The sequence below is a fragment of the Corvus moneduloides genome, chromosome 8 (genome assembly GCF_009650955.1).
Source record: "Corvus moneduloides isolate bCorMon1 chromosome 8, bCorMon1.pri, whole genome shotgun sequence".
Classification (NCBI taxonomy): Eukaryota; Metazoa; Chordata; class Aves; order Passeriformes; family Corvidae; genus Corvus; species Corvus moneduloides.
Genome location: NC_045483.1, coordinates 5,533,450 through 5,558,703, shown reverse-complemented (window position 1 = coordinate 5,558,703; position 25,254 = coordinate 5,533,450). Strand labels below are relative to the sequence as shown.

General features: G+C 44.5%; 2 protein-coding genes across 3 annotated transcripts in view; one reads left to right on the top strand and one right to left on the bottom strand.

The window, feature by feature from the left end:
- The window catches only part of GRK5 (G protein-coupled receptor kinase 5), a 155,291-nt gene extending 139,675 nt beyond the window's left edge, over positions 1 to 15,616 (top strand). For both annotated transcript variants that reach the window (XM_032115881.1, XM_032115882.1), the window contains 4 exons: positions 4,501 to 4,638; positions 6,974 to 7,111; positions 7,909 to 8,040; positions 8,846 to 15,616. In XM_032115881.1, the coding sequence (XP_031971772.1) occupies positions 4,501 to 4,638; positions 6,974 to 7,111; positions 7,909 to 8,040; positions 8,846 to 8,944 (507 nt within the window). In that variant the 3' untranslated portion in view covers positions 8,945 to 15,616. The remainder of the gene's footprint in view (positions 1 to 4,500; positions 4,639 to 6,973; positions 7,112 to 7,908; positions 8,041 to 8,845) is intronic.
- Positions 15,617 to 18,361: 2,745 nt separating this feature from the next.
- Positions 18,362 to 23,248, bottom strand: LOC116447686. Its single transcript, XM_032117106.1, has 2 exons — positions 21,520 to 23,248; positions 18,362 to 19,842 (listed from the first exon to the last, which is right to left on the bottom strand). The coding sequence occupies exons 1-2, from the start codon at positions 21,733 to 21,735 to the stop codon at positions 19,321 to 19,323; spliced, it is 738 nt and encodes a 245-aa protein (XP_031972997.1). The 5' UTR covers positions 21,736 to 23,248; the 3' UTR covers positions 18,362 to 19,320.
- Between the last annotated feature and the right edge of the window lie 2,006 nt (positions 23,249 to 25,254).

The following is a 25,254-nucleotide window of genomic DNA, read 5'->3' as shown; positions in this document are numbered from 1 at the left end:
ACTCACCATCAGGAATTCTGTCATCATACAGCTACTCCTGCTGCTGCCATCCCTCCTTTCTGCTTTCATCCTGTGGAAATCAACATTATGAGTTCATCAGTTTATCAGTGCCCAAGGATAACTGCTCTTTCATCTCTTCTCTCATTTAGTAATTGACCATAGTATTGCTTTTCTACTCTCTAAAAATTGCTTCAAATAATATGTTTACTTCAGTGTCAGGGCTGAACTTTATCTAGGTGATTCCTTAAACTTCTTGATCAGCTGGGTCAATGGAAATGGTTTTAGCATTCCCCTTGTCTCCTTTCATGACCAACAAGTTTTTGTTTCCCTTACTCCTATAATTTTAGGACTAACATCTTAGGACTTGGAATTATTTATTACATGGTATGATCTGGATATGAACTGGGATCACACGAAGATAAAGTAGCGCTTTGGGGACTTTGGGCTTTTTTTAGCAATCCTCACAACAGTTGTTTCTTTTAGTAAAGGAAGCAAAACAAAGTAATGGAAAAAAGTCTCAGACACTGCACAGTTTGAATCCCCAGGGGGGATCAAATGAGTGACATGAAAGTATCAGAGAGCTCTTTATATCAAGTTCTTGATGTAACTTCACTCCTGCTAACCAAGACTCTCTTTGAAAGTCCTGTTCTAGTCGTGCTCTGCCCATGAACTCTGTAGACTAAACCCTAACTGGCCGGTGTCATCTGGAGCCGTCGTTACCAGAACACAAAGCTCTGCTGTTTGGCATCAACTTCATGCATGATTGGGTGGCCCAGGCCATCTCCAGATTTGAAACTCTGTGACTTATCTGCAGGCTCTACTGTAGAATTACATTTAAATTATGTTCCATGGGGTCCCTTGCACTGCTGTCCCAGGAGGGCTTGTCATCAGCCTGATGTTCTGCTCTCTATTCATACTAAATAAACCCTTTGAAGCTGAATTAAACAAAAGTGTAGAGATGACTCAAAACATACTGTTGTTACCTCCATTTTCTTTTCCATGTCAGATTCCCAAATGGGATGCATATTTCAGGCTCTTGCACGGGTTTACTATTGCAGAAAGCTTCTGAGGCTGCAGGAAAGGGTAAAAGACTCATTATTCCTAGGAGAAAGGAAGGATTTTCTCTTCTGGAAAATATTCTAGTCCATGCTATGTCTTGATACCCACAACAGGAGCCAGGAAGAATGTCTGGTTTCACCTGTTGCCATCTCTAGAGCTGGCTGCATCTCCAGCTTTTCAAATTCCATTCATTTATTACATTTTTCTCCATTGTGACTCTCCTGGGACTCTCAAGAGACTGGCAGCTGCTCCCCTGCAGTGGGGTTTTGCAGGAGAATCCTCTCCTTTCTATGGTCTTTCAGTCCCAGCCTATTCCCAGTGGCCCATTCCCTTTTGTGTCTTTCAGCCAGCAGTGGCCAGCCACCCACAACCAACTGCATTCATGCTCCAGAAACTTCCTTCTTGCATCTGAAGTTACTGAATACTCTCTTGTTTGTCATGGAGGAGCCCAGGAATCCCCAGGCAGCTTTTTACCCTCTTCTCTGACCACTCCAAACATCTGACAGCCTGACAAGGGTAAATTCACAGATCAGCTTAGTCTCCCCAGCTAGTCCAGAATCCACATTGCAGAGATGGGAAGTAACCCCCTTTTTCGTCCCTTCAGAGCTGACTTGAGAGCAGAGGCTGCAGAGGTCTCCTGTATCTTCTCTAGGCAAGTCCAAATCTGTCCCTTCCTACCACCACTTGCTCCTCAGCTGTTCCTGAAAAGTCCAAGGTGTCATTTCCAAAAGCATATCAGAGCCATGGGTACTAAAAATGGCCTTTCTGCCTTCACATTCTTCTTTCCAACTGTCAGAAAAGTCCTATTGACATGAGAATAAAATATTAAAAGAACTTTTGATTTCCTTGCCCAACCAGACTAGAGCAAGCCCAGTTCTGCCTGGGAATTCCAAAGTGACCTTCTTCACACAGGCTAGAGCATATAAATGTTGGGACTAATAAAACCCAAAAAACCCTCACAACAAAAATCCTAGTCTGAGGACCATGAGAACTCGAAGTCTAATGCAATTATTTGAAAGCAAAGTATCCCTCTTTCTTCTAGCCAGGGAAAGCAAAGTTGAGAAAAGTGCTCTGAGAAAGATCTTTTGCAGTGAGCCAGATGGATGTGGTACAGTATCATGTGAATCTGTGTGCTCGGAGAATGGCAAGGCATAGGGATGTTTCCTCAAGTGTTTTTACATTTATGGATCAGCCACTTGTGGTGATCTGTCAGCCCAGATGTCACCACCTAGACAGCATCAGAGGCAGAGGAGACTGTGGGGAAGAAAGGGATGTTGCTATTTGGAAGCTGAAAGTTGCTATTGTAGCCAGCACCAGTGGCTTTAAAGTCGTTCGTCTGACTGTTCAGTCTCCTGCTCTTGCTGCTGCTGCTGCTGCTGAGGCAGAAAGACCTGAGCAGAAAACTCTTCTGTCCACAAAACCCTTCACCACCATTTCTGGCTTGGCTGCTGCCACTGCAGCTTGCTCAGGACCGGTTGGAGAGTGGTCTCTGCACACGTGGGGCACACGGATTGCCAAAGCCATTTGCCATTCTCAGACTGGAAATGAGGCCCCCAGCAACACAGAAGCAGAACTGAGGTGGCTGTTGGAAGTCAGATAAGAAAATCACAAATGCCCCCTTGGTAGCAATGCCCAGTGGCAGCAGAGCATTCAGAGAAGCCTGAAGATCTGTGACACTGTAAACCCCTGATAAGGACGAGAAACCTCAGCTCTAGCCAGGCACCAGAGGAAAGATCACAACGCGACATTAGCAACAAACAATTATTCCCGAGTTCCCCCTCGGTGAGACGATGTGGCTGAGGCAGCAGCCCAGGCAGAAGCTGCTGGGGCACACAAGCCCTGAGCTGGGCACACAAGCCCTGAGCTGAGCCCACAAGCGGCATCTCCAGGCAGCCTTGCCCCAGCGGGGAGCGTGCCTGGCTCCCGGTCCTGCTCCTGCAGGGCTGCGCCCGGGAGCGCAGGACTCGTCCCCAGCCTTCCCAAAGGTGTTTGCATCCTGTCATCCGCAGCTGGGATGGTCCCGGGGGTGCTCCCGCGGGCTCGGTGCCTGCCCGGGCTCAGAGAACCCAGCCCAGCCCCTGCCCCGCCTGGTGCCGAGCCCCCCGGGGGCTTCGCTGATGCTTTCGGTGCCATTCCCGTGCACAGCCCGGCAGTGGGCGGGGGCGAGGGGCGAGCGCTGCTTCTCGGCCCGACTGCGGGGCAGCAAAGCCGGGGACAGAGGCGGAGGAGCGACGGGAGCTTTCCCGTCCCCTGTGCCCCGGGAAAAGCCCCCGGGGCCGCTCCCGGCCCCTTCCCGGAGCAGCGATCGCTGCCCGGCCCCGCCGCGCTGCCCTTTCCTCTGCTGCCTCCCGGCGGCACCGCCCGAGCGGCTCAGGAGCGCTGATGGAACCGCAGGAAGGTTTGTGTTGAAGGGATCTTAAACACCACCCAGTCTAACCCTCTGCCATGGGCCTGGTCCACCGGACCAGGTTGCTCCAAGCCCTGTCCAAGCCTGGAGATGGGCACCTCCAGGGATGGGGCAGCCACAGCTTCTCTGGGCAACCTGTGCCAGGACCTCATCACCCTCACAGGGAAGAATTTCTTCCTAATATCCGATCTAAACCTGCCCTCCTCCAGTTTAAAGCCATTCCCCCTTGTCCACGTTGTGGCATGCCCTTATCCAAGGCCCCTCTCCAGCTCTCTTGCACTGGAAGGTGCCATAGAGTCTCCCCTGTAAATACCACGGTGTTTCTGTTCATTGAGTTGCTTATCTGATAGACCAAAGATACTGAGTTCAGTTGGTGTCCATTGGTACCCAGGAAACAGGCAGGACTTGCTGCAGCAGGTAGAGGTTGTGCAATGCCCTTCTCTGAAAGCAAGCAAGGCAGAACTGAGGATAGTTACTGGGCACTGGCTCCGTGGATGGAACACCCCTTGAGCTCAGCAGAGATAAGCCCACGAGGTTCAATGTGTCGTGTGATGCCCTAGAATGTAGTGCAGTGGGTGAAGGAAATACATTTTTTGTATTTTTGGTTTTTCCTAAGCACCTGTTCTTCTGAGGGAAAACTATTCTCACCAGTGTAACAAACAAACAAAAACAAAAGAACTGAGACAAAGCACATGGAACTTATGAATGTGCATCTTTATATATATTAAAGGTATAGTATATCTTTATACTAGGTTATGTCAGACCTCCTGTTGAAAGTGTTCACTGAAAGTAGGCAAAAGAAATGGTCTCTATTATGACTGTAAATACTTTACAGCAGGTGATTTTCAGAGGATTTCACCAGCATGTAGAACAGTGCAGTCCTAATCCATTTAACTTCAGCTTTTAAGTAACAGCAGTTGCAGCTCCCCTCTGTACTTCCTTCTGGGCACATGCAAAAACAAGTGGAGATAAAAATATCCTTGTGGAGCTCTTGCTTTTCCGACACTCTCACCATTCCTCTCGGCACATTTCAGCTCCTCACCAAAGACGTGAAGCAGCGGCTGGGATGTCAAGGGGAAGGTGCAGCAGAAGTGAAGAGACACCCCTTTTTCAAGAGCATGAATTTCAAGCGGTTAGAAGCAGGAATGCTGGATCCTCCCTTTGTGCCTGATGTAAGTACGACAGCAAGAACCCCCAGTGGCCTCTTTCAAGAGGTTTGTTTCTAAAATAGCTCCTCTCTCTCAGGGCTGTCATCGCTCCCTGCATGGGTAGCTACCCTAGGAAGGTGTGATAACTGGCAGGGCTGGAGTGGGGAGGCTAGGAGGAAGAGGAGAGAGGGCTCTGTGGGCATGTGGATGCAGGGTGGGTGGAACTCCATCCAGGCTGGTAATCTGGGGCTTGATTGATTCCTACTCCTTTTACCACAGCCTGCCTGTATGACTCTGGAGGCACTGGGAGCCTTTGTATTCCCTTATCCATGGTACTACTGTGAAAATCAGTGTTCTCAGGACCACGTAGTGCTTGGAACAATCAGCAGTGAAGGCCATATGTGTGCATATAGGCTTACAGAGGTGAAACCAGAGTTACAAAGTCCAGAGCTCTATGGATCATCATGGGAGCAGTAGTTTGTTACAGAGAGTCTGAGCCAGGCTCAGCTATCAAGTGTCACCTTAAGCAGAGAAGGTGACTTGGACCTGAGAGAGCATTTGGAGCTTTTTTGTGTTCATGGGGCACGGAACCCAACACTGAGTCCATACTCAGATTTACACACTGGGCTCACACATACTGAAAGTCTTTGTTGCATTGGCAACAACAAAACTTTTTCCACCCTTTTGTGGTATCAGTTTCTAGCCCAGTGTGCAGAGCTATCTGATTATTTCCCTCCTGCAGGGCTCTCCTTCTGGCTGGAGCTTCTATCCTTAAAGTCCCCATATGGTTCTAAGTAAACACTGCCATTTTAACATATTAAGGAAAGTAACATCTTGGCAGCTCCCATTCCCATTGCTGCAAGCTCCACCAAACCAAAGTGGTTTGAATGCTACAAAAGTTTACTTTAGTTGCTCTGGTTTTGCTTTACATTTTACTGTGTGGCCTAGTTATTCCTGCCAATTAGCCCGTGGTGTTACGACCTGCTTTAGTGGGAAGAAATAAGAGACAAGCTACTATTTCTTTCTGGTGTAGAAAATTATAAAATTCTGGGCTCAAATTTGGGATCCACCAGAGTGTGTAAAAACTGTGGCACGTAAGGCCTAGAAGGCACCTCTTAGAGACGAATTTTCAAAAGCAAAGGCACATAAATTTTTATGGCTATTTATTGGGAACTCAAGAGCTCCCCTAATTTAATTTATTTGGCACTTCATCCATAGATTTCCCAGTCTTTACTGAAGTCAGCTGAATCACCCAAAGCTATATAGACAATGGCAGAGGTTGTTACCCAAACCATGTCCCTCCATCCTCTTCTACGTTACTGCATCTCCATAAAAATGTTGTGGATTGCAGCTGTCAGGAATGGAGAGGGATACAGCCTTCAGCAAGCAGGATTTCTGTCGGGAGTCAGCTCGATTTGTTTGGTCACAGTGCTCAGAACTAGACAAAATACTGCACAGTTGGACCCTGGGCTGTGCAGTCCTGGTACCACGTAGAGACAGTAGGATTCGACATGTGCTGGGGTTCAGCAGGTCAGGCTGGTCCCACAAGCCACCCCTCAATTATCTCTGCACATCAAAAGGTGGCTGTGCCGTTGATGGGAAGTCTCTGAGCACACACACTGCCTGTGACAGGGAGCCGGTGATGGCTCTTTCTGCTTCCCTGGGGCTGACTGCCGGAATATGAGCTGAAAGTTGTGTCACTGCAAAGAGTTTTGTCTCTGTCATCTCAGAAAATTAAGTAGTTCAAAAAGGGAAAGCCATTTGACTGTTTCTTTGAAGAAATGCAGCCAAGTTAAAAGAGTTAATAGAGGTAATTCTGGGCAGCTTCCAGCAGCTGAGCTATTAATAAAAACAACAGGAAAAATGCCAAGCCTCCTCTGTTTTCTTTAGAAATTAGGATACATTCCTCTAAACTTTTAAGCAGCAAACTCCACAGCTATCTGGGCAGGAGGGCACTTCTATCTGAGGCCTCTTTTCAGAGCTCTCTCCAGTGTGCCACTTGTCGACATTCTGGTTTTCTGTTGTCCCCTCTCTAAATGAAAAGACTACTAAAGGGTTCCATTTTTCTTTTCTGGCTCTTTCTGTCCTTTTCCTCTCACCTCTTAACCAGATGGTCCAGGGATGACTAAAACCCACTTTGACTGATGTTTTAAGGACTTCAGAATAGGAAGCTTAATGTGCTTAAAGTGAAGTCAGCCTTTGATGATAAACATGCGGGCAGAGCAAGTTTGGAGAAGGAGGATGCAGACACACACTTGTTAGACATTCTCACTTGACTGAGTCTGTGAATGAAAGCACATGGTCCGACTCAGAAATATTTTTTCTCTTGTCATTTCTCCATTTTTTTCTACTAACATAGCCCAGAGCAGTGTACTGCAAGGATGTGTTAGACATCGAGCAGTTCTCCACCGTGAAAGGAGTTAACCTGGACCAAACAGATGACGATTTCTATTCCAAGTTTTCCACAGGATCAGTGTCTATTCCATGGCAAAATGAGGTAAGGATGTATCATAGCAAAATTACTGCAATAAACCCCATAACACAGATGGTTTAAGAGGAGCTCTATGTTTCCAGTAATATATAGCTACTGGATAACTTGCCAGACTCTAATGCTTTCATGAGTTACAAATGGCCTCTTTCAAGATCTGTAATGTACCACAGATGTCAGGTTCAGGTGACTGTATCTGTTGGCTCTGTGTGTTTGTGTAAGTTGGCAAAGATCCTACTGTACTTCCTCCTCCTGGGTTTCTGCAGAGGTGTTTCGACAGCTCTCAGGACCTGCTGTGGTACAGTTGGAAATCCCAACAGAAGGATTCTCCACTGGTGACCCTGCTCTCACCCACTGTCTGCAGTGAGTCCCAGCTGCAGCAGTTAACTCTGGACCCTGAACTCCTCCAGCATTTCCATATCTGGGTCTTTATTTCTGTTTGATATCAAAACACAGCCAACAGTGGATTTCAGAATCCAACTCTGCATCAAACAGCAGCTCTGCTTGGGCAGAGGGGTGCTAATAACTGGGATTTTGTAGATGTGCCTGTCTTTGCCTGATATTCTCCACAATGGTAAAGAACAGAAAGTTTTGTGGGGCAGCTTCTGACAAGTCTGATGTGCAAACACGCAGGGCAGACTCAGCCTCTGTTTTTCATACACTCTGTTTGCCCTCTACAGAGACCAGCAGGAATCCAACTGTTAACTCTCCTCACACACTGCTGACTTTGAACAACCTAGCACTACAGGAATTTATTTAGTGCAGATGAATAATTCCTTTTTTCCTCTCTCACTGTGTTCCACTAGATGATAGAAACAGAGTGCTTCAAGGAGCTGAATGTATTTGGACCAAATGGTACTATTTCACCAGACCTAAACAAAAGCTACCCCCCAGAGCCACCCAAGAAAGGATTGCTACAGAGAATATTTAAGCGACAGGTGAGATCTTTTATGACTAAGACCAAGAAACTCCTGTAGATGCCTGGTTTCACAGCCCTATTCTGGTGGTATTTTTGTTAGAAGAAAGGCAGTGCATCTTAGAGAGGGCTGGCTCTCACAGTTACCTGCATATCCCAGTTTTTTCATCTACCTTGTGTGATGTTTTTTTTTGCCACCAGCAGTTCCAGTGTTGCTCATGAGTTTTTATTTCCAGCAGTTGAAAACTTCTTGCCCGACCTATTTTTCAGTGGTATGCTGAAATGCCTTTTGAAACTGTTCTATGGTTTTGAGAAGTTCGTTGTGGAAATCCTAGATTTATGTGTTTAAAAAAAAAAAAGAAAATGCACATTTTGAAGGAGAAAGTCATGGCAGGAAACCAAGCCATTAGAGAAGAGAGCAGCCCAGATAAAATGTGATGTGCAGCTTTCACAAGGCACCGTGGCACCACTTGCAAATGTCAATAACATTCTTAGACTGGTCTATTTCTGTAGGGCTAAAAGTGTGCCTGAGCATTGGCAGGTATCCTCTGTATTAGTCAGATTTAGCAGATACTGACATTTTGCAATGAATTGATTTGGCTCCTGGAGCTTGAGTGAGTCTTCTTTGCTTCATTCCTCAAGAACCGCCATGGTTCTGCTGACCTAGAGAGACTTCAGGTAAGAAAATGAAGAATATTTTGCATCTGAAGATCTTAAAAAAAAATCTTGCAGTCCAGTCAGTACCATAAAATGAACAATGTTGGATTAAAAAAAAAACCACGGTGTATTTTGGAAATCTAATTGTCATTGTCTTCCTCTTCCTACAGCATCAGAACAATTCAAAGAGTTCTCCAAATTCAAAGGCCAGTTTAAATCACCACATAAATTCAAATCACGTAAGTTCAAACTCCACTGGAAGCAGCTAGTTCCAACTCAGTCCTATGAAACAACGTTGCATCCTTCCACTATAATCTCTGGAGCTTCTGTGGATGAGAGAACCTCCACCGTTGAGTGAAAAATGAAAATATGGATCTCCCAAAATGGAGATTTTCTATCCATTCCTTCCAGTGGAGCCTCACATTTTAAGAAGAAATTTCCACTCAGGTCTGTTTTTGGAGGTGGCACTCAAGACTGTGTGAATCAAATTTGTCTCTTTAGAACATTGCAATAGAAATTCAATGAACATGACTACTTGCACGTATTTAAATAGCATCATACTAGAACTGAATTTTGTCTTTATTATTTTTAAAGAAAAGTTTTGTAAATTTCTCTATTGTCTCAGTTTACATTTTGTACATTTGTATTTAAATGAAAGTCAGACTTTGGAGGTGTATATTTTCCAAGCAGCAGCTGTAAAGCCATGTGTTTTAAGACATTTTTTTAAAAGAAACAAAATGTTACTCAAGACTTCCAGAGCCTCAAATGAGAAATCATTCTTTTTAGTAATTCTAGAAAATTCTTCATAAATCACTTTATCAGATGGGGGTTTATTGACATGCATTTTTATGGAACAGTTTATTCTTAATTATTTTACATCTGTATATTTGGTTTACAGCAACACTGCATACATTTCTCCTCTGCATTAGTTTGTAATGTCTCGCATTAAATGCTAAAAGACAACATTTTGATGCATTCAAGAATGCTACTTGCTATGCTGAAGGTTTGTGATGACTTGGGACCAGCACAGCTGAGATTTGCACTTACTTATGTTGTTATTCCATCAAAGACTTTTTAGTTAGAAAGGGAGCCCTGTTTTAAGCTCTTTTCCTTCACTGGTTTTTATGCTGTTTCTAACGACACATAGAACAAAGCTGAGGGAGAGGTGGCCAGGAAAGCAAATGTCCATTTATTTTTCTAGGACTTCAAACCTGCACCTGCTGAAATGAGAGCAAAACTCAGTGTTCTCCATGCTACAGTCAAAAGCCCAAGGCCTTTCCACAGCTGCCCATATCAGAGAGGTAGCAGGAGAGAAGTTCAGCAGTCTGGTTTGTGCCAACCATGAGATTTGTGACAGCTTTGTAGAGCTGAGCTGTGGAGGTTTAGAGTGGGATCTGAGCTGCTTTTGGGCAGTAGCAGAACCTACAGGCTTTGGCTGCACTTAAAATACTTCCATGTGTCCTGCAAATGCCCCCTGACACATGCCCTCAATTAGATCCTCAACTGAATAAAATGCCAGTATGAAATAATAACTCCCACTTCCAGCTCCATCACTCTTTGTCCAGGATCCTTTAGCCATTGACAAAAACTCTGTCTGCGCTAGGATAAACAGGATCAGGCAGGATCAGTAGCAGTACCTCAGGCATCAAAATCGTGCTCTTCTCAAGTATTTCACTATTATTGTTCAGAACACCAGATCAAAAATATGGTTACTTCCCTCCCACAGGAATTGGAAAGCCTTTGTGCCCCCAACTGCAGGCAGGATCTGTAGAGCCCAAAGTGTTCTGTAAAGCATGTTGGATCCCTGTGCTCTTTACAATGTTGGTTGGACTGTACTGATGATTTTACACCTTTGGGTCATCAGGAACGTCTGAAGGCCACCGTGGTGCATCAAAAATCCTGTTAAACAGTAGTGCAGCTATCCCAGGGTCCAAGGAAGCGACGTTCCAGTGGGAGTCTTAATAGCCCAGATTCATTGGACTGCCAGGTGTGTGTTCTGTGTGGCCAGTGCTGGGGGGGAAAAAGATGGAGGTTAGTAGTGGCAAATCCCTGAGTGAGAAACACGCAGGAGTGACACAGTAAAGCAGCTTGAAGTCATGAGAGAGAGACAGAACATGGACTTGCATAGAGCAGCTTACAGAGAAAAGTCAGGGAAAGGACATGAGGCTTCAGCCAGTCTCCCACGTTAGATGGTGGCATTGCAGATTGTATAGAAGATGCAAGATTTTAGAGATGTTGCTAATTTGGCATGTGAAGACTAAAATTTTCATTCTTCACCATCTCCCAGTATTGAGAAATAACAGCAAACCCCTTACTGAAAGGTGGTGAACAAATTGCAAATACTGATTGCAGCTGGCCTTGCACCTTTCAGATGCCACCAGCCTTAGCTAATGGTGGATGAGGTTTTAGCAACAGCAGTGAATGAGTTTGTAGTCCTGCTCTCCTTTCAGCCAGGCCAGTCCTCGCTCAGCAGCTCTAGGACTCTGGCACTGGGCACTTAGGGACAGTGCAAAGCCCTGGAAGGATGGGAGCATTCATTCCCTCTGGATGCCTGGAGGACATTATGCTAGGCTTGGATATCCTGAATCCTCGAGATGGCCTGGAAGAAGGATGCACCTGAAAGCATCAAGTCTGGGATGGAGTCCTCTGTATCCCACCTCCTTGGAGCAGTGAGAGAGGAAGGAGAGAGACAGAAAACGACACCAGTTGAGGGAGATCTCGTGCCACATCCCTTGAGTGTCTCTGTCCTGTCTGACAAACTGCAAACAGTGTTACCATGCCAGGGCAGCAGAACCTTTCAGCACCCAGCCCTGGAAGATTTAAAATCCATCAGAAGTGCTAATGAACATTCCTAGGGATCTTCTTGTCACATTTTGCCTACAACAACAAAACCTGAAAGATTTCTTTTTTATTGCTTCTTATTTGTGTTGGGATTTTTTTTTTTTTAATTTTTTCAGCTTACTTTGCACTCAAAGCTGGAGTAGGAGCACAGTCCTCACATTTCCATTGTGTGACCAGGTGCAACTTGCGCCCAGAATTTGGGTCTGAAGCCTTGTCAAGGCAGTGCCCTGCACAGCCAGGCTTCCACAGGCATTTGGCCATTGGCTCTGTGGAGTCAAAAACCACTGGGAACTCTGAAAAAAACTTACAGCTTCATCATACAACCTTGGAGAGCATGTGCAATGAGATTTTTAGTATTTTGATTCCAGGTGAATTTTGAGATGGATTTGCACATAACAAAGGAGTAGAAAGGAGTAGTTCTGTAATAGCTTTCCAGACTGATTTATTTTCTCTATCTCCCTTTCAGTTACCATCCAAATTCTTTCCAAAAAAATGTATATGCTCAGATCTGGTTGCTTGTTTTCAATAGACAGATGAGCAAACTTAGCTCTTTTTAAGAATCAGAAATCTTTTGCAATCTGATCCTGAATTATGCAAGCGTGTCTTTTATTTTTAAATCTTTGTTGTGTAATCTGATGAACACTAATTAGTTGCAGACTTTCATGAGTCAGGTGTTTGCTATTCATTTTCTACAGTGTCTCAAAGTTCACTTTTCCCACTGTTGAGTGAGAGGCTTTTTTTAAACAAAGGAATAATGAAGGAAAAAAATAACAAACTCTTAGGTGTGCACTCTTGACCTGGATTATCTAAAAAGAGATTTTTCACAAGAATGGCCGTGACTCAGATGTTGTTTCTGAACAAAAACCTGCTTGTGAAGCTCGGAAAGGTGTGAAGATAATCAAACTAAACAGGTACTGGAGATCAAACTGAGTGTTAGGGAGCTGCAGGATTCAATATCGCAGCGTTCACCTGGCCCTGCTGATTAGGGACTCCTCGTTCCTGCCAGTTCAGGGACATAACAGCTCTCCATAAAAACAGCTTGATACCACCTCAATTTGCAGTCACCCCAGAAACTATGGCTGAGAGTGCCATCAGCAGTAGGAATCAAACTTGGCTGACCCAGTAAAGACACTGATTCTTTAGGTCATTCACCCAGACCTTGGAATCCAGCCTGAGTTCTTTGCTCACGTTTCAAATCCATTGGATCTTTTTCAGTGGCGATGCCTCAAACTTAAAAAAACCAACAGGAAACTGACCTGCAATAGTGGTAAAACCCTGGGCAGGATGGGGAAGACACCCAAGCTGTGAGCTCTGGAGGACTGTGTCTAAGTCCCACTTGGCTAAATCTTCAGCAAGGGGGCAGTGGCAGCTGGTACCACACTGCTGCACGCTCTTCCTTGGGTCATCATGTGTTGGTCAGAGTGTCTTCAGTGACCTGAGAACTGCACACACAAAGCCATGTTGCACAGAGGGTCTGACACATGGCTCAAACACAACATTGTTGCTCTGAGGGTCAGAGGGAACAGTTGGATGAAGCAATTAGGAATCCCCCCAGCCTGCATGGACAGCATCACCCAGGCCTGTGTGTCCCAGCCTCAGTCAGGAGCTCCCTGCCGAGGCTTTTCTGAAAGAGCAATAAATGCACATCCCTGCAGCACAGCTGCTGCTGCTCACCAACGTCCATGGAACAGGAACTTGCTCCATTGTGGAAAAAATATGGGAGTTTTCACCTCTGCTCCACAATTAGTTGTGATCATTATTTTGTTCAGTTCATATCTGTAATACTCACTCAAGTCACTCAGTGCAGAGGAGATCATTCGTCAGGCATTTCCCATACAATCTTTGGAAAGATTGGATTTTTCTTTGGAAGAACATCCTTTCTGTCTCTTGGCATGTGGACTGTCCTCCGTCACGTGGAAGCCTGCAGGAGCTGTAGAAGTCCATACTTAAAGGCCCTCCTGCCCAAGGATGGTCCCAGTCTGTCTCAGGCTGCAGGGAGGTACATTTGGCAGTGAATTTTGGAAGAATCAGTCTGTTCAGTGGCTCCATGGAAAACAGGAGATTCCAGAGTTGTCTATTTAACTTAAAATACTACTAATGATTTAGAGTACAGAGAATAATTATTAACACCTTCATGATAAAGTTAAGAGAAAGTCTGCATCAGTTTAAAACAACTCTTCTCTTCTGTGTGCTGGGCAGGACACACTTTGTTTTATGCTAAATAATACCGGAGTGCTGGCTGGTAGTAATGGTCTCTCCTTAAATGCAAAAACCGAAAAGATAAAGAAATTGGTTCCAAGAATTTGTAAATTATTTCTTTTAGGGAAAGTAAAAAATTTCATCAAAGAAGGTGAAAGCCAACAATATGCTGCAGTATGATATGCTGACCTCCCCCAAATGTCTCTGTGATAATACAAATACAATCTGCTGCAGTTGGATCAGCTAAGCTGGTGTACTGACAAATGGGCTTTATGAAAGAAACAATTATAAACAGATTGCTGCCTATTCATGAATATTACTGCTGGCACATAGGTATTCTCCTTGGTTTGTGTTACTGGAGCCAGGAGTGATGGTTTGTATTCCTATTCTGACTGTTTTTCTTCACTGCCCTGGGCAAACCTCTGTGCAATTTTGTTTTCCCATTCTCAAACATGGAGGGATGCTCTCTGTCTGTCAATGGGAAGCACTTTGGAGTCTGTGCATAAACCAGATCAATATCAACTCTTTGTATTATTATTTAAATGAAATAGGCTTAGTATAGCTGCTCTTATTTACATGACTAGTGAGATGACTCTCCTAAATTAGGACTGGTTTTGTTATTGCTTTGTCTTAGTTCCTTGGAGATGCTGAAACAGAACGTGCTGCACTTCTGTAAGACATCTCCAGCAGACAAAGAGGTGACAGTGCAAATGTTTAAGTATTCATTTCTTGCTGAAGAGCTGGCCAGTAATTGTGGCATTCACATGAAAACACTTCCTCTGTTTTTAGATTGCAGATAAATAATTATGAGGAAGGGAACAAAATAACATTCATTGGTTCAAAATTTTTGGCCAAGCCTGCAAAGGATTCCCTAGGTACCAACTGAGTGAGGTGCTGTGTGAAGTCCCAGAGATGGATCTGTGGCAGACTGGGTCTGGAAACAAAAGAGGCAACATGCCTGGGGTCAGTGGGCTCTGAAGGGGAACTCCAGGTTTTCTGGAGTGATCCTGTAGAGAAGATTCACTCCGGGAGAAGAAACATCTCAGATAGTGGCTGGATGGCAAATGTGTTTTCCTTTCTCATCACCCCACATGCAGCTGTTAGATATGTTAATTAGCAAGCTCAAACGAGTTGTTTCATGTGTATTGAATGCGGTCTCCCTTAATTGCATTTCTTTTAAACACTGGACACTCTTCTAAAAGACTGAACATTTTAGCCTTTTGAAGCTGAAAGCTGTAAAAACTTTATTTTGTGTTTCTGAGCAATGTAGATAGACCTAAAGATTTCATGAACTATCATGTGGTTGCCCATATCTGACTAATAATTAAATTGTAAAATTGCAATTTCATATTAGGGTTAGTCTTTTCACCTGCTTTAAAAACTAAAAATCATATTTGGTATATAAACACACACAGAATATCCTTCTGATTGAATTTCAAGAGCATATCCAGGAGTAAATGTTTTTAAGCACTTCTAATACTGTAGTCTATAAGAGGAACAGACACTTCTAAAGCAATGTTAAAAGTTGTCTTTCATAACTAAGTCAACAGATCATTTTTGTAATAAATTAAAGCAAGTGTTCTCAATTAGAAGAGCTAGTGGCTGTTGGTATTGTACAAAAAAAAAATCATTCTAATATCCAAAGGGTTAGGGGTGGGGAGGGTCTTTTTGGTTTTGTTTCTCTTTCCAGGGAGATCTTTAACATTGTTCGATGAAGCTAGTTTCATTTTGAGATTGTTACTGAAGATAAAGGCTTCTGTGTTCTATGGCTGCTTGGATTCTTCGTACATAATGTCCTAGTAATGTCACAGTGCTGCTGTATTTAGATCAAACCACTGTTTTGATTGGGTTTTTTGGCTTTTTTTTTTTTTAATAAATTCCTTAATTTAAATAAATGAAAACTATATGTTTTGTTTTAATGAGGCACGAAATTAGAGATTCCTCAGGTCCTTGGGATCCTGAAGAGGGTTACAGTGAGAGTGGGGTGCAGCCCATCTCTTCCTGGATGCTTTTGTGGCTTCATGTGTTTTGTATTTTCTGTCCCACCACATCTTCACAGAGGCTGAGGGAACCAAAAACCAGCCTGAGGTTGTACCTCACTTTGTGCAGGTTCAGGTTCTCATCTGAAAGCAGGTTGTGTTTCCCCTGAGACCGCCCTCCCCTGCCTCCCGCCCTCACCTCCCCAGCCTCCCTCTGCACCATCAGCCAACACAATTTTTGCAGCCTCAGAGGTAAGGTCAGGGAGAGGGTGACAAAATCACAGCAGGGACACGGGCTTCAGAAGGCTTGGACTGTGCTTTTAAGTGAAGTGAGCACTGCCTGATTTATGAGGCCCTACAGAGGACTTTGCCTAAGCTCCAGTCAGACAGAGAGAATATATTTACAGAAGGAAAACAACAGCTGACCAAGGGTGCTGTTCAGTGTTCCATACCGAAAGATCTAACACAGAGATAAAGAGTGGCTGCAAAATCACCAGCAGGAGAGTGATGATGCACTGCTTTTTCTTTAAGAGGAGAAAGAAGAATTTTTCAAAGAGGCATAAAGAATATTTTTATGAGACTCCTAATGGCAAGCAGTGTCTGCATCAAGTTTCATGAAAGAACACTGAGAAAACAGATTATCTGCATGAAAGCAGCAGCTACATCCAACAGCTAAACTCAGTAAAACCTAAAGTAATAGACTATATAAATTCAGGTCATGCATATTATCACTTTCCAAACAAACCCAAGCCATTTTTTCACAAGGTTTTAACAATCTGAGAGGCTGTGAGATGAAATTTTATTTCTTCTCTTAACAGCTCTTGGTGGGTTTTTTTTTTCTCTCTGTAACTTCATGTCTTTTCTATGCAGCAACATCTAGATAATGTTCCCCCTTGGGAGATCTAATCTTCTTAGACTTTTCCACTATCTCTGACATGGGATGTGCAGCTTCTCAGAGGAAAGTCGTGACACTGTTTTGAAGGAAATCCAATTTAAAAAGCATGTCAACTTTTTTTAATTCCTCAGGGTGCTTTACAGATGAAAAATACCATAAATGGGCCTGACTGTGCAATTTCAGGTCGATGGGGTTCTTCTGGGGGAGGAAACACTACAAGTTTCTGCCAAGTCAGACTCTAGTTTTTGGGGTTTTGAAATTCTATTTCACATTTGGTATTTAGTAAAAGTAAAAAATAAAATGCGGCCTGTTAAAAACTGGTGCTCTGAATTGTCTTGAGTGGAGAAGAGGAACTGCCCAGAGGCTGAACAGCTTGAATAGCCCATTTACAGATGCCTGAGTAAATCACAGAACCATAGAAGGCTGGAAAAGACTTCCAAGATCATCAGGTCCAGCCTTTGACCAAACACCACCTTGTCCACTAAACCATAGCATTAAGTCATTCCTGGAACACTTCCAGGGATGATGATTCCACCACCCTCCCTAGGCAACCTGTTCCAATGCCTGACCACTCTTTCAGTGAAGAAAATACCTGATTTTCTGGGTTTATCTTTAATTTATTGCTGCTAATTCTTTTCTTAAGGAAACTTTGTTGTCCTTCGCTGTCAGCAAATGTCAGTCACACCCTAATAGTGCACGTCTCCAAAAACCTCTGTTAAATGGCAGAGGTCTGCAGAGAGGCTCAGGATGCTCCAGACCTGCTAATCTGCAGTTGTTGCAGTGTGACAGACATTAAAATATCAGGAGCAAAAAGGCAGGCAGTTTGCCTTTTCTGAAAAGCTTGTAGATAGGAAATGACTTGCAAAGCCAAACTTCAAAAGGACACATTCAAGTGTGCAAAGCCACATGTTTTAAGAAATGAAAGAATTAAGGTTGCCTGTGTCCCATTAATACTGTTCCTTTCCCCTCATGCACTGTTATTATTATGCCCTCACATAATACCATGTTACTATTATGCATTCACTCCTAGAGGAGAAACTAACCTCTGGCAAACTCAAAATGAAAACCAGATGCATCCCTTCAATGGCATCTGCTAATGCATTATGGGTTTCAGACTTTCTTTTAAATCTTAAAAAAAAAAAAAAAATTATATATATATCTCTATCTTTTTTTTTTCCTGCAGGGAAAATCTCACCTAATTGGCTGCTCCCTCCATTTGCAGCAGGAAGGCAACTGGGAATTCTGAAAAATTCATTTGGCCTAAGTATTTAGTGCTTTCTCCCACACACAAAGGACTGAGAGCTCTCAGTATCCCATCTCAGTTCCCTTAGATTATCTTGATTCCAGGATGGGGAAAAGGTTGTGGAATGAGTCTTATATGTTTCCCTTCCCTTTTTTGGGGGGTGGAAACTCCTGGTTGTTTCCTGAGGGAGCTGGCAGAGGGATGTGAGAAGTTCCTTAATCTGCCCTCCCATTTCCACATATCTTCAGAGTCTGAAAGACACAAATATGAGGCCCAAGAGCTGAGGAGGCAAAGCAGAAGAAATATTTGTGTAAATAGGTGTTGGGAAGAAGGAAAATATGACCTGCAGAAGGGACAAGGCACACCTTGAGGCAGGTTTCACTAGGGCTGAAGAGATGAGAGGAACAAGGAGGGAAAAGTGATGGAAGGGATTCCAGTCAGCACTGGAAGGGATTATGTGTAGCCAGGGGCATGGCTTACTTGTTAACTCACATTAAAATAAGTCTGAAAGCAAAGAGAGAAACATCAATTCAAACCACAACTGTAATGAGGAATTTATTGCTGATGATACCACAGGCAGTAATAGATCTTTCTGGAAGCTTAAAATCATTGCCTCATTTTGGGTCTGATATTCACTGTGGAATTAAACATTGACATTTCCCATAGTAAAAAGATCCAGCTGCAGCTGACATTTTATACTTACATGACCACGATAAACATTAAAATACAATAAACAATTTGAAGTTCAGATTACATTAGGAATTCACTATGTGGTTCTTGGATTTATGGTAGGAAAGAGGGAAGGAGCCTTCTTTCATACTTAATTCCATCATTCTAACTTAAATCTTGCATTTTTTCCTCTTTGCTCTTGCAGTGGTTTTTGAGTCAAAGGTTTTTGAGTCTGCAAATGAAACCATAATAGCTGATCGTATTTAAAAGTAGATCTTATGTCTGTGTTTGCTTCTTCATGCATCAAACCCTTGCAGTGATCCACCTGGTGATTACGTGTGGCAATGAGTGAAAATCAGTAATTTCTCATCAACTATTTCTGTGTCAGCAACAAGTCACAGTAAGAACATCAACGAGTTGGGCCACAGTGACATGATAAAAGCAAGAGGTTTAAAACAAGCGAAATAACGAGGCAGAATACAACATTCTTTCTTCAGATTAACACAAACTGCACAGCAGGAAACAAGCTGCTCCTCTGACACTAACCACCTTTTTTGAAGGCAACTTAAGCATTCTAGTAATACATGCACATATTTAGAACACTGCTATAAGCTGCACCTATGGCTCAATAGTGCTGATTCTTTGCAGGAGATAATTGAAAACAAATATATGCAATGTTAATCAAGAACAATCCCATAACAAGCACCTTTCTGCATCAGAGGGGACTGATACACATGAGCTAGAATCAGAATGGTGCTGAACAGGAACAACCCTTCCTGGGTTCTAGGACTGCACAAAAATCTGTAACCAGCTCCAGTATCACTTCTTTTGTACAAATGCTTCTAGAGGAGCAGTGATGTGCATTGTCAGAAGATCCAAGAAGTCACCCATGTTGAGCTTTAGGACGTTCTGGGTTTCCTTTTGATCCTGACACTCCATCACTCCCTTGCTGTGCTGGTGTGCTGAGCTGCAGGACTCCTCACCCTCCGTGCCATGGCCCAGCACCAGCAGAGCGCTGCAGCTGCTCCTGCGCTGAAACCCTCTCTGGGCCAGGAGCAGGGGCTGGTTCTTATCTGCCTTTGTTTTCCTTTTGGACCTCTTGCTTTCGTAGTTCCCCAGCTCCATCAGCCTCTCGTTGAAGTATTCCTGCAAAGGTTTGTCCTGGAAGCCAGGGCTGGTGGTCTGGTGGCCTTTCAAGCAGCCTCCTGAGGAGCTCCCCAGGCAATGGACTAACGAGGCTCTCCTTGGGAGGTTATTGAGTTGTGGTGAGGAGCTCTTCCCTCTTTCCAGATCCTGGAAAATTTGGTTGGAGGCTGGATTTCCCAAATAATTTCTTGGTAACTGTTTTAAATAGAGGGGGAGGGAGAGGCAGGATTGGGGGCAGAAGGAAGAAGGAAATCTGAATTAAAGTATGCTGGCTTAAATAGAAAAAGGATCTAAGGATTAAGGTTCCATACAGTAAACAGCTGTTAGACAGTGTTTGAGATTCTTAATCCAAATTCCCTGAAGACCAAACAATCCCTCTCTGGAACAGAAGTCCATTGGGTTGAGGTTAATGCTGAGCACTTTTACCTCCAGCTGACTGTGACGTACTGCCACAATTTTGTGTTGCCTCTGTGAAAATCTTAACTTTTTGAAATAATTTCTCACTTGTCTGTCTTAATAGAACTTTAGGTTTATCCTTTTCAAATTCCATTAGCTTGTAGCTGCTACTTCCCAAGGCAAAACTTGATCCCACTTCTAAGAGATTCTTTTTTCCCCCCCTTTCTTTAATCCCAGGTAACTGCTGAACTGTAGTGTATTTTTACAAGAATTGCAATTTTCACATACAATATATTTCTACATCTTAAAACGATGAAGATTATTATTATTATTATTGTTATACATAATTTTTTCTCCTCCTTTCCCATTACAGGATGCCTCTCTCCTTTCTAGCCAGCCAAATTAATACTCAAGTTATTTAAATAGTAAAGGAAGACCCGGTCCAGCCCCCATTGATACACTTGGGTGCCTTTAGGTTGATTTTGGGGGAACATCCGTGCTGTGAGTCCTTTTATTGACTGGGAGATAAAATTTTGGTAGAAACTCACCATGTAAAAGGTTGCCTTTCCAGAGTTTAATGTCCCCTGGATTTTCAAAGTCCCTGCTCTGCCATTTGCACCTTTCTCACAGGTATTCCAAGACACCCTGGCCTGTCTCAGCTACCAGGAGCAACGGCTGGTTTCTGTACAGCAAGTTAAGGCAGACCATGGCTTTTTCTCTGAAAACCTTAGCAGTTTGGCTTGAGAGAAGAACTGGTTTATATTATATTACTGTTTCTAATCAATAAAAAGAAAGACTATACTGTTTGTAGATGACAGCCACAGCGGGGTTGTGGAACATTTTGCAATCGTTTATTATGCCTGACAATGCCTTTGGTATAAAAAAAAAAAGCCATCACTCACGCAGTTTTTGACAATCTCTAATTAAGTCTAGATACTTGCTCAGGGTCCAGCCACAAATCTGGTTTGAGAGCCTGGCAGTGTCTCAGTAGGGCACTCCATCATCAGCCCCTGGCACGCTGCCTGCTCGTAATGAATGAAAAACATTGAGCTCAAATGAGTAGTAGTGGGTTGGACATGCCATGTAAACTGAAAAGCAATCAAGTTTTTGATCTCCCACTATTCCATCACACTTCATTCTGGAAGGGACCCAGCAAATCTGATGTCCTTGCCTACAGTGGTTGTACTTTTGGAATAAGTTAGGTAATTGAAGAACACTAAAACCTGACTGAAGCACTCTTCCTAACTCAAACTTTTAAAAATGGTTTAAAAAACAAAATCAACCTAAAAATAATAATCAGCTTTAAAATGTAGCAGAATAAAAGTCTTTCAAGGTAAGTTCTTCTATACCCAATCACAGCTCAGACTTTATTATCATATCAAACATCAGCTTTCCAGAGCATAAGGGAATTATTCATCCTGCAGAAGAATAGGTAGCAGTCACCATATATTGCAAAGAGAGTTCTGGCACACAAACCTTTACATCCTGGAAGCCTGGATATTCTGGGATGATGGGCAAGGCACACCTGCTGACAGTGTTTGACCACTCTCGTTTCACCGTCCTAGGACAGCAAAGGCCGCTCCTGGAGAGAGGGGATTGCCCCAGCTCAGGTGGATTTTCAGCAACACCAAGTGGCTTGAAGTGTTTTATGTAGCAAGTTCTCAGGCACAGCATTGAGGCAGGCCTCTCCATGTCAGCAGGATCCAGAGGAGTTCGGAAGCAGTGTGTATTCCAGAATAACTCTCTCTCCCAGTTTTCCTCTAATGCATAATCTGGTACCAGGGAATCCCTCGACAACCTGCAGTGCCCGGTGCCAGCAGACACAGCACAAACAGCTCCCAGCAGTATCACAGGCAGGGGATGCCTTTGCTGAGGTCTGAAACCCTCAAACCATTAATGCTGCTTTTATCCTCTGAGAGCTCCTCACAGAAGGCCAGCAAATCTGAACCAAGAACGCAAAGGGCTCAGGTGAGGGGGGAATTTGCAGGGATTACAGAGTCTCCCACCGTCATCTCAGACAGCCTGATGTGGCTGCTGACGTGGTAGCAATTAGAGAAGATCAACAACCACACGCAGGAGTCGTCACTCAGCCTATTTGGAGCAGGCAGATCACTGCCCTTGTGACTGACCAGGGATCCCTGACACCAAAACACTCAGGGCTTTAGCTCAGCGGGGCGAAAGGTGAATTAAGTCAACACAGTGAACCAACAGTTCAGGAAAGACAGTGTAGGAAGCTGCAATAAAAAATTCCTCCCAAGAAGTCCTATGCCACTTGTCTTCCTCGGTGTGGTTGGAGATGGGCTACAGCCCTGGAGATCTGAGGAGGTCCAAACTGCTTCATTGTTTGTGTCAGGAGAGGGATGCTCTGCCTTCGAGCAGCCCAGCACCAGTGCAAGTTTGGCAAGAGACCATGAAAACAGCAGGACTCCTTTCAGCCAAAGATGAGCAAATGTTCCCAGCAACAGCCATAGCTGCCCTGAACAGCTTACAACCCACGTAGCTCAGAGAAAGGGCAGCCAGGGAAGCAGCTTCAGAGTTTTGCTTTGGAGATACATTGGTGGTATCATCTGCTGGAAACAGATAAACGTGTGTAGTTGCAACAGTTGGCATATCATGAGCATATCATGGCAGCACAGGGCTCCTTACTGTCCCCAGGGACAGGGGACACCTCCTGTCACTGGGAGGGCAGCACCTCTGTTCCCTGCCCCACTGGGGCCAGTTTGCATGCAGAGCTTTGGCCCTGAGGGATGAATTGACTCTTCTCCATCGCAGGCTGTGGAGCCATCACTGTGCTCACTGTACTTGTGGAAGGAATACAGAGGGGATTTGCAATCCCCTCGCCCTCCAGGGCTTCTAGCTTACTCGAGGTATTCATAAATGTTTGCCCACTCTGAATACATTCATGCAAATGTTTGCGGGTGTCCTGGATGAACTACAGATCCCTCTCAATCCAGGGCAACCATAAACATTTGCATGCACGTATTCAGAGCCCTGACTGTGCACTAAAGAGCTTTGGATGTGATCCATGAGACCATCAGCTGGATGCAGGTCAGGGCTCTAGGCTGCCTGGCAGATGGCTCAGGGCAGGACCCTCAGCAGCAACACCCCCCTGGCTGCTGGACCAGCAGGTCAGGAGTGAGAGAGGAGCGAGATGGGAGCCCAGAGAAACACTTCCACCCAGCCCTTCTCTATCCAGCTGCAAAGGTGCAACACTCCTTTCCTTATCAGCTCTGGCATTTTTTCATTTGAGGGTAAAACAATTCTCAGGCAGAGAACAAAACTCGGTGTGAGTGGCTACTGCAGCTACACCCCCACCAGCCCTCAGGGGTCAGGGTCTGTGCCCACAGCTCTGTATGAGCCACACACAAATTCAGATACGGGGCTGACAGTAACAATTTGCATGTAGAGATGTCATGATGCTCACAAAGTAATGGAACTGTGAGTCATCCCTGCTGCAGCCCTGATTGTTTGCAGTGCTGTTGTATACATAATGGTGCCTTCATATAGAAACACAATGTGGCCTTGCTAGGAGTACCTGAGAAAAAAATTTCAAAAAGCACTAAAAAGATTTCCTGGCAAAGAATTTTCCCCTAAAAGGCTTTCCTTGTCCCATTTGGCAGAAAAAAAAAAAAGTATTAATTTTTTTTATTACTCATCCTTCAAAGATTTTTCAGACACTCCCTGAGCCACAGTTGTTTTGGGGATATGTTCCAGCAAACCCGGATCGGGAAATCCCTGTGGACAAGCAGGAGGTGGGTTTTGTCTGTGGGTCTTCAGACCAGGTCACTGCCTCCAGGTCTAAATGCCTTCGGGCGTGTAGAGACAGAGCAATCTGCATTGCAGAAGTGCCTTACCCTGCCAAGGGGGAGAGAAAACAGCAACAGCAGGAGCCCAACTCATTTCACTGGCGAGAGAGAGCTGTATTGTTTCACAGACCAAGGTACTCGTGGTGCTGCCCACACTTGTCGCCCGGCTCAGACAGATGAGAGCTGTGTGACATAGCTGCCGCTGCCACGGCTGGCCACACGTAAAGAGTTCCCTCTTTCCATTTAAACCTGCAGCCTAAAACCTGTCATTATCAAAACCCTGTTCTCCCCTGAAAGCATTTCCCTGGTTCAAGTGAGACACCAGCAGCTTTCCGCTTGTAATTGCGCGTTGTGCTTAATGAATGTGCGAGTGCTGCACACAATGGGTGACTTCCATGGAGCTGGGAAAAAACAGTCCCACGTTCCTGCTTTAATGGCAGGTTCTGATTCTACTCCCGCCGTCTGAAACTGGAGTTCATGGAGTTTGCTCTTTTATGACCTCCTGTTCCTTCTTGTGCCGCGTCATTACTGCGTACACTGGGGCCAAGGCAGTTCCCTCTTCAGCAAAACTCTCCATCCTGTTTAATACACAGCTTTGCATTATCCTTTGATCCTCCCGCGAAAAGAAACATGACTTTCAGAAGTGTGTAGGCTTCAGTAGCTATCCACCTTATCTACCAACATTTCGATTATTTTTTAAAGAATTTTTTGGATATTTTAGGGGACAGTCACACTCCTCGTGTCAGATCAGGAGCTCAGGATGTGCCCAACCTGCATCAAAACCCAGAAGGATGCTCGCCTGTAAGACTGAGAGCATAAGGAAACAAGAGCAAAGTGAAACGCACAGTAAATCTCTTCCTCAGTGCTGTTGAAGGGATGCCACTGCTCCAGCACGCTGTCCTGAACTAGAAACAGTCCAGAGTCTGCCAGGGGACCAGCAACAGTCCTGCTACAACACCCAGAGCTCAGGAAATCCTCTCTGACCTGCCTTAGTGCCTACAAAGCAGGTAGGTGCTTTCCTCCAGCCAGCCATCCTGGACCAAATGTGACATAAATCTTTTAAACCATGAGGAGTTTCTGTGAAATTGGGATAAGTGCTGGCTTGTAACACCTAAGAACAGAGACAGAGAAGTCAGTCCCAAATCCCTGATAAGCCAGAGCCACGCAGGGTTGCAGGGGAGCCAAGGAGAGCTGAAGTTCCTCTGACAACCCAGGTGTCTGAAACAATGCCCAGAAGTGGAAAAGATGAGAGTGAAGGCACCAACTCCATTGCTGCTGACCACGGGAGCAAAGTGTGTCATGAAAAGAGAAGCAATGAGCTGTTCCTGGCACAGAACAGGGCGCTGGTCCCTGTTCCAGGAGTTGGGGGTGGGAGCAGAAGTAGAATTGCAAAAAGCTGAGTCAA

What these genes read in the sequence shown, in the direction of transcription:
- LOC116447686 (XM_032117106.1), bottom strand. Translation starts at nt 21,735, where the DNA reads ATGGAGAGGCCTGCCTCAATGCTGTGCCTGAGAACTTGCTACATAAAA. An exon ending in CAGGCTTCCAGGATGTAAAG is followed by an intron (nt 19,843 to 21,519) that starts GTTTGTGTGCCA and finishes TATTTAAAACAG; the next exon opens with TTACCAAGAAATTATTTGGG.